This window comes from Leptonychotes weddellii, chromosome 16, assembly GCF_054177405.1.
Source record: "Leptonychotes weddellii isolate Sample4059 chromosome 16, ASM5417740v2, whole genome shotgun sequence".
NCBI lineage: Eukaryota > Metazoa > Chordata > Mammalia > Carnivora > Phocidae > Leptonychotes > Leptonychotes weddellii.
In genome coordinates, this window is record NC_138384.1 from 25063203 (window position 1) to 25075505 (window position 12303).

General features: G+C 51.0%; 1 protein-coding gene and 1 pseudogene across 1 annotated transcript in view; both read right to left on the bottom strand.

The window, feature by feature from the left end:
- Positions 1-9372: 9372 nt before the first annotated feature.
- On the bottom strand, positions 9373-9487 carry LOC145717721 (5S ribosomal RNA; annotated as a pseudogene).
- A 2146-nt stretch (positions 9488-11633) lies between these two features.
- Positions 11634-12303, bottom strand: part of NUP93 (nucleoporin 93) — a 24294-nt gene continuing 23624 nt past the window's right edge. The window contains exon 17 of the mRNA XM_006745526.3: positions 11634-11904. Within this exon, the coding sequence (XP_006745589.3) occupies positions 11794-11904 (111 nt within the window). The 3' untranslated portion in view covers positions 11634-11793. The remainder of the gene's footprint in view (positions 11905-12303) is intronic.

Consider the following 12303-nt stretch of genomic DNA (forward strand, 5'->3'; position numbering starts at 1 on the left):
CCAGGGAGGGCCAGGAGGGGCTATGGCAAAAGCCAGGCGGGAACAGACAACAGCCCGGCTAGGAGCCCCAGGCTCACCCCTGACTGCATCACACGGGAACCCCTAACGAATGCTGGCTCTCTGGCCCCACCCTGGAGATCCCAGGGGCCTGGGGCAGAGGACAGGGGGTGAGGGGCTGGCCTCAGTGTTTTTGGAAGGCTCCCCAGGTGATCCTGAGGGGCAGGCTGACTGAGACACAGGGAACCAAAGAGAACACTCTTTCACACACAAACTGCCCGCCTCCCCCCCACCCCCGCCCCACCTCAGCCCATCCCCATGTCCGTGGCCGCCCGGTCCCACGAGGCTCTCCTGGAGAGGATGAGTATGATGCAACCCTGGTGTCGTGAAATAGCCGGGTAAGAGGATGCGCTGCTCGTCGGCCTGATTCACAACACCAGCTGCAGCAACATACCAGAAGTCCGCCGGCTTCCTCCTCTGGATGTGGCTCCAGCCCCGCGTAAACATCCTCCCTGTCGGATGGCCGTCCCCGGGGGCCAAGGCAGTGCCAGGGCCTAGAGCTGAGAATGAGGAAGGCAGGGTCCCTGCCCGCGGCGGGGCTCACAGACTTGATGGCAGCGGGGAAGGCGGAGTGCACACACATACCCTGTCCAGTGCCAGGGGTGGGGCTGGGGGCAGAACAACTATGGTGGGGCGGGGGGTGGGGGGCAGGCCCTGGGAAGCCAGAGGCTGGACCGCAACCCCTCCAGCAGCCAGGCCCAAGAAACAGATTTCTGCCCAGCCTACGGACCACGCAAGTGTGCCCGTGGCAGTCCTGGTCCTTCTACCAGACAACGTTCTAGCAGCTAGACACTCAAGTACCATGAGGCTGCTGGCCCCTAAAGCAAGAAAGGGAAACATGCTTGATGAGACATTTCCATTGTTAAAGGAGGGACTCCTTGTTCTTTTCCCTCGTGGTCAGACTTGCACTTTTTTTTTTTTTTAACCAATTGAGCCAACATTTGTTCTACAAGTAATTGTGGAAATTACTAATGTATTAGACACAGTCTGGCTAGTTTGGGGGATAGTGATCATGCCTTGTCCTCAAGAGGCATATAGCTCATCAGAGAAGCAAAGCCAACAGTAACCATAACCCCAAGGCATGAGAGCATAAATCCCTGGATTCAGAGGAGGGACGATTGCCTCTGGCTGGGGCAATGGAGTAGGATGTACAAAATAGCATAGTTAGAACAAAGGTCAAAAGAAACAAGCAATCATTTAAGGAGGGAGAGTGTCATATGTCCGCTTGGAGCTTCCTGGCAGGCAAGGCAAAAAGCAGGATTATGATCAGTAGTCATTATCCAATGAAAGAGTGAGGTTTCATTTCCCCCCCGCTTCCCTTTCTCATAAAGAAAAGGCATCTCCACCAGCAATTTACCCCTCCATCTGGGCTTAGCTGAGCAGATCGCCAATACAGTCCAGCCACACCAACACAAACTGAAGCCATAATTCTAACAAAAATTCCGTCCTGTAGTAACAGATATGACCACATGTCCTTCTATCCTGATGGCTCTGCCAACATGCTCTCCAAGAGACCAAGAAGCCAAACTCATTCTCTCCTGCCCCCAGCCTCTCACTTTTATAAGACCAGGGCTCCAACCCCTGAGCTCTAGAGACTAACCTTTCATTTTTAAATACATCTTTAGGTTTCCTAAGTTTACTGTAACCCTTTTTGTCTCTCTTGAAAGCAATAGGAGAAACATAGTTATTCTGCTTGATTTTGAATTCCATTGTGTATTTCTAATCAGAATACTCTTTAATGGGCTCTTTCATGGAGCCCGGGAGCTCCCACAGCTGGGATCAAGGGCTCTAGAATCACAGAGCTGCCTTTCAAAGCTCAGCTCCTCCATCCTGCCCCCCAAGCCGGGCCCAGCCCTAGACATAGGGAGGTAGTGGGGAGGATGTGAGCCAAAAGATCCCCGGCCCTGGCTCTGCACCACCTACCTTCTGACCACAGCCCTGTCCCTATACACACCTTAGTTTCATTGTCAAATGGGTAATTCCTCTCGGTCAATGGTTTTTTTGAAGATCAGGAGAGGGAGTGAAAGAAGTATTTTAGAGGATATTAATGGAGCTCTGCAGTGTAAACAATATGTATATAATTTTATCCTAGCTCTTCAGCTACCAGGAAAGAAAAGTGGAAGAAGACCAACCCACTCTCGACTGCTTACGGCAGTGCTTTCTGGTGAGGGCAGTTGCTAAAGTTTATTAAACAACAATGAAAGAAGTTAAGGCAGGGGAGAAGTGATAGGAAGAGTTGCTCAGGATTAGGAAGCAGAAACCCCAAAGAGAGTTCGCTTTGGTCTTTTGCAGTCATCAGAGCTCAGGCTTTGGCAGAAGCTGCATGTAAGGGCAGCACACATTCAGAGGATCCTAGAAACCCAGAGTGGGACGGGCTCCTCCCTCTATTGGTGCCTCTTCACCTGATATTTGAAATAAACTGCTGACCACCATCACAGCCCAAGGCAGAATCCCAAAGGATCTTTTGCCATGGTTACCTGGCACCCCAGGGGTCAGGTGCAGGGTGACACTTGCCACTGAGTTTGCTTTGTGCAAACGTGGGGAGAGGGGTTGGATCTAAGGGGACTCTCCCCTCCAGATTGGGTCACTGTGGCTGGGTGGGGGTCCCGTGGGGTGTAGAGCCCCACAGCAGGAAGTTTGAGGGGCTGTGTGTGGAAAGGAAGTTGGGTCCTTACCCCTAGGGAGTTCTTAGCGGCACCACTGAGCATGTGCACTAGAGAGGCTCAGAGAAAGCCCCCACTTGCCGATGGTGGACACAGGAAGGCTGGGGGCAGTTGGACACTCCCAGGGATTCAATCAGAGTTGTCAGATGGTCATTCACTTGTGATTTCCTGCGAAATGTGCACCCTACCCGCAACCCCCCCCCCACACACAGTGCGGCTCTTCAACTGATGCTATTTTTACTGGTTAACCACCTAGTATGAAAGACTGTGCTAGACAGCTGCCCTTGACCTTGGTGGGTACACGATGGGCAAGCTGGTGGGCTCGGGTGCAATGCATATTTTTCCTAAACAGTCAGAATTTTTATCTTCCTATTTAGTGCATCTCAGACATTCTAGGATTTATTGAAAACCTGTGTTGAGAAGCGGGGAAGGGGCTTCCATACTTAGAGAGGCCTAGAGTCTGACTACTCTCTGCTTTCAGCCAGAACAAGGGTTCTTGACCCAAGGAAAATAATCTGGGGAGCTTCTAAAAAAAACCAGTCACTGCGTAAGCCCCTCCCCAGACCAACTAAGGCACTGTCAATAGTTTTAAGAGCTCCCTGGGTGATTTTAACGCCTAGCCAGGGCTGAGACTGGCAGAGCTGGAGCTAGAAGCTCGAGGAAAGATGTGTTGACCGAGGCTGTGTGCAGCACAAAGTGTGGCTCTTCTTCATAAAGGTAATGCTGATTCAGTTTCTTAAAAACTATCTTCTGTGTTGTAAAAGGTTTTCAAAAGAGCTTTTTCTCCTGGGTCAACACGTGATTACAAAAGCAGGTCACTGGGCTTTTGTGCTGAACTCATTGCCCAAAGGCCAGCGAGCAGCCTTTAAATGATTGATTTGTACAAACAAGTGTGTGCCCCCAAATCAGACCACCCCCCCATCTCTCTGCCTGGGGACCACACCTCCCCCCAGGTGCCCCCCAGTCCCACTCACCTCTTGAACAAGGTGCTTGGCCAGGAAGGGTTGAACAGGAGGCCTAGGGCCCCTGGCAGGTCTCCACCTGGCTCCAGGGCCCCTCAACTCACCTGAGTCCTGCTGTTCTCCTGCTTCAAGGTCGTAGGAGAGGTTAACAGCTGCATGACACGGCTGGTGGGTGCTGGGCCAAGAGGGGAGCCGGGGTTCACTGTGTCCTGGGTTAGCATGACAGACACAGCCACACCACACCCGCCCCCCATGTCTGCGGGTCTGAACCCTGGTCACCTACAGATGGCTCCCGCAACCCCCAGCCACAGGAAACCCTGCCTGGGATCTTCTTTAGCTGGCTTTGTCTTACAGCATTTCTTAAGGCTTCCTATTTTATTATGGTGGGTCTGTGGGTGCATGCACACACACCTGCTTATCTCTTTCCCCCAACCACACTGTGAGCTTAAGCAGGGACTGTGCCTCAGTCTCAAGAATCGCCCCATAGCTCTTAGCCCCGAGGCCTCTCGTGGGTGCTGAATGGCTGAGGGAAGCTACAGGAAAAGGACCTTTGCTGGGTCTCAGAACTTCAGGAAAATGTAACCTCCTTGAGGGCAGGGACCTCGGTTCATTTCACCACTGTGTGCCTGGGGCACAGGGTAGGTGCTCCCACATTCTCCACTTAGCAGTCACTGAATCAACAGGAATCACAAGCTGAACTTGACATGTCAATGTCTGTTGCATCCCTGGGGTGGGGTAATTGATCTACCCCGCACCCATGTGAAGAACCTGTTGGGAAGGACAGAAGCCAAACGGAAGAGGACATACCTAGAGCCCCAGAGACCTGTCTAAAGGAGGCTGGGAGGGGTGCCTGGACAGCTTAGGTCATGATCCTGGAGTCCCGCATCTCTGCAGGGGAGCCTGCTTCTCCCTCTGACCCTCCCCCATCTCATGCACTCTCTTGCTCTCATTCTCTCTCTCAAATAAATAAATAAAATCTTAAAAATAAATAAATAAAGGAGGCTGGGAGCCGGGTGGCCAACATTAACTTTTCTGGAGTTCTGGAGTATCACGCTGTGATAGGCAGTAGGTAGGTGACTTCTATAAACGCTATCCCTGCCTTCTACCTGAGCAAACTGGTTTAGAGCAGTCAAACGACTTGCCCTCAGTCATTCCATCACCCAGAGGTGAAGAAGGGGCTTGAACCCAACTTCCGGCCCAGCTCCGGAGTTTGTGGTTGGCTCTTGGAGATGCCCTGCTGAGGGCTCAGTCCATCCAGGGCTCTGCGCGCTGAAAGCCTTCGCTCTTGGGGCTGTTCTCCTACTGTCCTCGCCCTGCCCTCTCAGCACCTGCTCCGGCGCTGAGCTCTCTCCTTTCCGGATGGAGGTGTCCGGGAAGTCTGGAAATCCTTCTTGAGCAGTTTGTGCTAATATCAGCTGCTGGCCACCAGAGGGCCACATCCCAAACATCCGTATAGGAGGAACCGAAGTGCCCTCTATGGTTTGGTTTAACTTTCCTGAAAACACAAGCCAGTTTATCGGTCAGGCTGATCAGCGCGAAGGCTCAGCCACAGACCCACGATGGGTCCTCACATGGGGTGCCCAATGACCCTGGCCCCTTTCCTTGCCACCTGGGTGGCATTTTACAAGGTTCCACTATAGAGCCTCTAACTCTGAGACCCGCACAACAGGGCCACACCCTGCCCCAGGGGTCTTCTCTCCTTCTGCCTCCACCCTCCTCGACAGTTTCCCTTGCCAACCACAGGCTCACTTGCACCTGCTCTGGGAGGTGCTGCAGGGTCCTGGGAGAGACCATTAAACCCAGTAAGGGGGTGTAGGGCACTTTATGAGGCCCAAATTCCCAGGTGATTCATCAGGAAATGGCTTCCCATAAGCTCCAGGGTCCAGAACAAGCTGAGGGACCCCATGCAAAGGGAGTGGGCTGAAACCGTCCTGGGAAGCCCCTTCAGGGACAGAACACTCAGGCCACCATGCAGCTGGAGCGGAATCACTCCAGAGCCTCTCACCAGGACAAGGTCCCCCCTGGTGGAGAGAGATGAACACCTCCTACCTCCTCAGCCATTTGCATATCCCCAATCCCAATCCCAAGCCCAGACCCTGAAAACGCCCCTCCCAGTCAGAAATGCAGGCAGATACTGTCCAAGAGAGCAGGAAACACCTGTCCTGTGACCAGGCCCCTTCTCTCCCACCATCTGACCAAAGCATAGCCCCCAATCCTGCCTCCCCTTCCCCAAGGCCAATAACTGGCTCTCAGCCCCCATTTCAAATGCTTTCTACTGAGAGTCCCAAATAAACATCACAGACTTTTAGCAGTTCCCAGTTCCAGGACGCATGCCACATGCTGGGTTGATCACCAAAGGCTCTTATCATCACCCCACCACACCTCCAGCCAGACTCTGACCTTCCTCAGACCCCTGGCCAGGGGACTGAACTCGGAGGCCAGTGAGGGAGAGCAAGACTTCGGAGTTGGGACGGGAGTCCTGTACTTACACAGACCCATGGGGACTTTGCAGACCCAGGGACCCGGCAGGCCGTAGCCTTCCTTGCAAGGAGTGGAGAAGGGGCCTGGCTCAGTCACCCCCAAAGGCTGGGAAGAGGCATTTCAGCTGCCTTGTGAGGAGCCTCAGGCTGGGCCTCAGCTAAGAACATTCCCAGGAAGGACGGCCCAAGAGAGGTTTCTGCTCCCCTGAAGGACTGAACAAAGGGCGCTCATGGCATTTTGGGAGAACATTCCAGAAATTTACTGGCTATAGACAGGGGTGGTGGTAAAAGAACCACCCCAAACAGAGTAAATGCAGAAGTTACTTTACAGAGAGGAACATGCAGAACGCATACACTGACTCTCTCCCACCTGCCCCTTCTCCCCACAAACACCACACAGTGACAACGTCAGAAAAGCAAAGACACAAGGAAATAACTGAGTAAAGCAAAGAATTCTCCCCACTGTGTTTCTAAGAAAAGTTACAAACCAAGTGAGAAAAGGCTGTATTTTGCCTCCTTTTTCTCTATTTATAAAATACACATTTGAAATTCCTGATGGAAAAATACCCAGTAGATGATAGCAGCTGGGGTCAACTGGGGCCCACAATCATCCCACGCAGCCAGTCAGCCTGGCTCTTGGAAACTGAATTCCAGTTACTGCTCTCTCTCAAGTGACTTCATATCTCACTGTCATTTCCGCTGCCCACAGAAGCACAAACAGTGCAACAAATCAGTGTAATCCAATTTAGCTGGAGAGCTCCTGGAGCCTCGGCCAAACCCGGACGCCTCCAGGCAGCAAAAGCCAGCAGAGGCCAGCCTGGATAGGGCAGCCAAGTAAAATTGGGACATACTTATAACTAAGAACTTATTGTTCCTGGGAAATTTAAATTTATCTGGATGTCCTGTATTTTTACTTGCTAAATCTGGCCCAGATGAAGAGGCCTTCCTTAGCTGTAGGCCCTGCAGCTTTGGATGCCACCTGAGAGCCTCTCTAGGCCAGGTAGGCTGGGACCACCGAAGGGGCCATGATATGTCTGTTTCTCTGCTAGAAGTCCTCTCTGGGATCAGTGGCTCCCTGCTCCCTGCTCAAATAGAAGCCACTGCCTGAGGCACTCTTTTACTGTCCCATCCCCCAAAAACAGATTCTCAAAACCCCAAGGGTAAAGGCAACAAGGAGGAGAGTACGCCAGTGCAATGCTGGGTTTTGGCCAGCCCTCCCTACCCCTTTTTCCTTAAGATCTGGCCTTTCTTGTTAACAGTAAATCAAATTTCTACCCCCTTCCTCTCAAAATCTCCCTGCATACTGTGCAGCTCTGCACCTTTCCTTCTTTGAAGCATCGGCTGTGTCATCTGACCCCAAAAGACACTCCTCCCCATCTTCCTTCAGATTGAATGCCTATTAAAGCCCCTGACCTGAAATGGGGAGTCTGAATCCAGGCACGTGGATGTGGGGAGGGGGCTGGCACAGGAAGCAAAAGCAAAGAATCTGCTTGTTCAAACATTTGCTGAGCAATCCATTGTGGGCTATATACCCAGAAGGCACACAGAAGTGATTTCAAAAATCAAGGTTAGGACAAAAAATTTTTCTCTCTTCCTGGGTTAGCAACTTAAGCCACCAGTATTTCCACTTAGGTGATCATGACAAATACAGGAATGGGGCAGGGGGGGGGAAGCCCACTTTGTTAGACTTGTGAGCAATTTTGGGAGGGCAACGTGATTACCCTGGCTATCCCCAGCAACCAAGCAGGGCCCAGTGCGTGCAGGGGCTCTGTAGCTGGTGAGCTGAGCCTGGGCCGGCACACGGACACCTGGGCCTTGTTCAGCCAGGCCCTGGACTCTAGCCAGCCACGTCAGCCATCTAACAAGGGGAGGAGAGGTGCAGATCATTTGAGTTTCGTTTTCAGAACATTTTAGTTAGTGGTTTTAAGTTTCTTTCCACCAACCTTTCCAGTTAGAAACAAGTGGCAGGAAGACAGATGTCTTTCCCTTCTCTCCCTGCCCTGTGAGGGATACTAGTTTACTATAAAAAGGTCAGAAGATGGGCTGGACACAGGTAACTTCTGAATTCAGCCTAGAATGAAGAAAAGGGGGACATTCAGGACCCCCCAAAAGCCTCATTTTTCTTGAGGGCTACACAATTCCTATTTAATGAGTTGCTGTCTTCTTCCTGACATTTCCAAATTGCAGGTACAAGAGCCTTATTTTATGGATATACAGTGAGCACTTTGAATAATACTGTAACATGCACACTTTCTCCCAGTTTGCTGGACACAGGGCCCAATCTCTGTGGCGGACTAAAGCTGAATGAGAGTCCAGTCAGTGTGGGGCCTGCCAGCACTTTGGCAGGCCTGGGGCAACTCACCAGCCTGGGGTTTGATTCAGGCATCTGGCATGCTGGAGTCACTTCCCGAGCGGCACGAGGACATTTGGCAGTGATGCAAACTACCTAATGAGCTAGACAAAAGTTCTGATGCCTAATGGAGAAACAAGGACTGTGGAGATCCAATCTATGGTAGTAGAATGTTGGCACATCTGCACATAATTGCTAGATTTAGTATTAAGGTTTGGCCAGAAGAGTTTACTCAAATAGAGCAAGGAGGGGGGCGGGGGGGAATCCAGAGTGAATAGTCCTCAGTTTGGGAGGGGTGGGGGTAAATCAGCAAATACTGGATACTGTGGGGGAAAAGTCTACAGTACTGTAGGTAAAGTAACCAAAACCCTATTTAAATGTTGCATCAAAAGAGTAACAACAATTGCTATACTGCCATGAAGTCTCTAATGAGACTGGTCAGTTCCAGAGGGGCAGGGGCAGGGCCTACTTTCAGGCCCCAGTGTGGACGGGCACTTCCTGCTCTTGGATGAGCCTGTCCAGCTCAGAAGTGATAAAACCAAAGGACCCTGCCTGAGAGAGCTCACCAGTTCCTCTCGTTTTCCCTTTGAAGTCAGGCGGCCAGAGCTGTTTTACTTAAAAATAAATAAATAAAAGGAACAGAATCCTTGAAACCCAGTCTCAAGCAAGGCCTCTGAAAAGGACACTGATGGAATCAGTACTTCCCTTTGAGTGTCTCAGTGGGTTGATTATGAGCCACTCTGAGGTAGGCACTAACCCTGTTAGTCTCCAAGCCTTTTTGGGCAAGGGGGGTGGGGGCGGGCTCTGGCAGCAAAGGGAGAGGAAAGGAGGCCAAAGGGGAAAGAAAAGGCAAAGAAAAAAGCCTACAGCACCCGGTATTCCCAGGCGGTCTCCCATCCAAGTACTAACCAGGCCTGACCGTGCTTAGCTTCCGAGATCAAATGAGATAGAGAGCGTTCAGGGTGGTTTTGAGGCCCTTGATTTTGTTAGAAAGATTGGAATCTCATCCCTGGAAGATGAGACTCCCAGTGCCACTCTCTCTGTCTCTGCATAAGCAGTCGTAAGATCATGGACCACCGTCAAGGGAAAGGATTTAGCTCCCTGAATGGGTGAGCGGAAGATGACTTTTACCTAATGACCTGTCACAGGACCATGATTTCTGGGCACAAGCAGTAACCATGGATACACGGGAACCTGTTATGTTGTGGCCTTGCAAACACTCTTGGTCTCCTGCGTCTCTACACCAAACAGGCCATGCGTCACCACAGAACCAGCCCTGGGATTTGTTCTGGGAGTCTGGCCCTTCTGGTATGAACCCAGTTATCTTATTGCTCCTACCGATGGCTCTCTTTGGGTAAGTCCTCGGTGCCAACCAGGGACAGCGTTCCTCTCGACTCCACACAGCTCCATCAGGGCAGTTCAAGGTCTGGTTTCTTTTCTCCTGATTTTTTTGTCTCCTCCACAGGTAGAAGGTGGAAGGGTGGAAGGGTGGAGGGCCTAAACCCCTATGCAGGGCTCACAGGCAGTTCTATTTGGAGCTAGCAGAACGGCATGATGCAAGGAAAGGCAAATTCCCAATGAATTCTCACGGTGGGCCTGAAGAACAAGTGGGAGCCGGGGAGCAAATACGTATTTGAACTCGAGCCTCCTCACGTTGGTGGCACTGTTACAGGTCCATCTGTGAGGAAGACCTAATATTTAAAAGCAGAACATGAAGTCGCACTTTGTGCAAAGTCCACCGAGTACTCTTTTTGTAAAGCACTGTTGAAGCAAATTGTGGGGACTTGTTTAAAAGATAAATCAGCACATATAAACAGAGTACAACTTGCTAAATCAAGTCCCCTGCAGGGCCCATCTTCTGAGACTTTCTTAGTGAAGCGCAACTGCAGGCGAGTTCCAGGGGGAACAGGTGGGACAGGAGGAAGGCAGAGGCAGCCCCTGCCGACCCTCAGGCCACGTCCTTGATGGATCAGGGATTTCAACTGATGGAACAGCAGATGGTCCCATTATTATTTTGGGAAAGATTAATGCTTTCCCAAAAGGAAAGTTAACAATTATTTTAACAACTACAGGACAGCAAGGGTATCCATGCCCTGTGATGAGAGAGAAACTTCTCTCCAGGAAGAAAAGCACCTTTGGAGACTCTGGGACCTTAACATCCTCCTGGGAGAGCCGGCCTCAGGAACAGTCGGTAAAACCAGCATGGCTGGCTGCTGCCTGATTTCCTGCAGCTTGCTTGGCCCATTCAGGAACAAACAATCATCCTTATCTTCTCTCTAGTTCAGTACAGGGCTTCAGGACTGGTGGTGGGAGAAACAGAGCCAGTGATGGGGGAAAACCTCTGCTCAGGGACCAGGCACCCTCAGTGCCGATGCCCAATGGGGTCTGGATTCTGTACATCAGCACTCGGAATGTGAACCATGAGCTTGCCTGGCCAGTGCGCCTCATGAGTGAGCAATCGGGAAGGGTGGGTTGTCCAAGTAGAGGAACCACCCACCAGAGAAGGGAAAAACGAGCTCTATTAGAAGTCTTCTGGAAGAGGGGAGTGCACAGGGCCATGCAGGCGCCTCAGTGGGACAGCTACAGAGGGAGAAGCACTGAGATTTGCCCTTCCTCACATTCCAGCTGAGATACCTATGATGTTCCTTTTTAAAAAAGCTATGTTTTTCTAGGTCTGTTTTCATCTCCAGTGGGATTTCAACAGAACGGCAAACTAATTAATCCTGGAATCAGAGCAGAGGATGGTCTTAGACCACCTGGACCCCAAGGCACACCCGGGAGAAGAGGGGGGCATGGAGCATTTGCTAGTTCACACACAGACCCTAACTCGCCCAAGGCTGAGGGTGGCTTTCACAAATGAAAATGTAAAAAATGAACCGTGACCCTGCCATATGGAATACTGTATCTAAATAAAAGCAACTCCCAAAGGCTCCATTTCCTTGCTCATTTTGGGTGAATTTTTAATCATTTAAGGTCAACTTTAACCAAATCATAGATGCCTATATAAGCCTATCATTCTCTGGCCCAAGCACTAGTGAAGACATTTCCTCCCACACAAATAAAAATTTTAAAAAAATTTCAAAGCAAAAAAACAAAACAAAACAATGAAAATAAAAGAATGTGAAAACAAATACAAAGAAATTTATTGGTGCTGACAAAAATACATAATACAAAAAACAAAACAAAACAACAGAAACAAAACCAGAAACCCCACCCCAGTGGGCTCATGCGCCCGAGATACTGACAGCCTGCAGTCCCAGAAGCCCCTCAAAGCACTGCACTTAATTCATGAGGACCTCCATCTGCACCAGCCTTGCATTGGTGTCCCCAGACGTCCGGTAGGGTATCATCCCCGCAAAGGTGATCAGGGCTCGGGCTTGGCTTCGGAGTTGCTGAGAGAAAGGGAAAGAAGAGAAGAAAACTGATGAACTTCCAAGTCAGGGCACTACCCGGGGAGCAATCACCATGGTCTTCCACTTTCTACCCCTTGGTGTCAGGGCCAGATATCTGATGGGTGGATGACAGTCTGACCCTCAACTGTCATGCCACCCGCATGGTGCAGAGTTAGCAAAGCTCGTCCACTGGAGCCCCAGTTCCAAAGCAAAGTTCCTTCTACTAAGCAAAAGACAGATGTGGTTTGCCAGGCAAGCTGCCTCGCCTGCCACATGCGACCAGCTTCAGACGCAGCCCCATGCTTCAGATGCCCTGCTCTACTTCTCCACGTCTCTTGCTCTCTCCTGGCTGGTTTCTGCCGACCTGCCTGTGTGGGGATCTGAAGTCTTCAGGCCCCC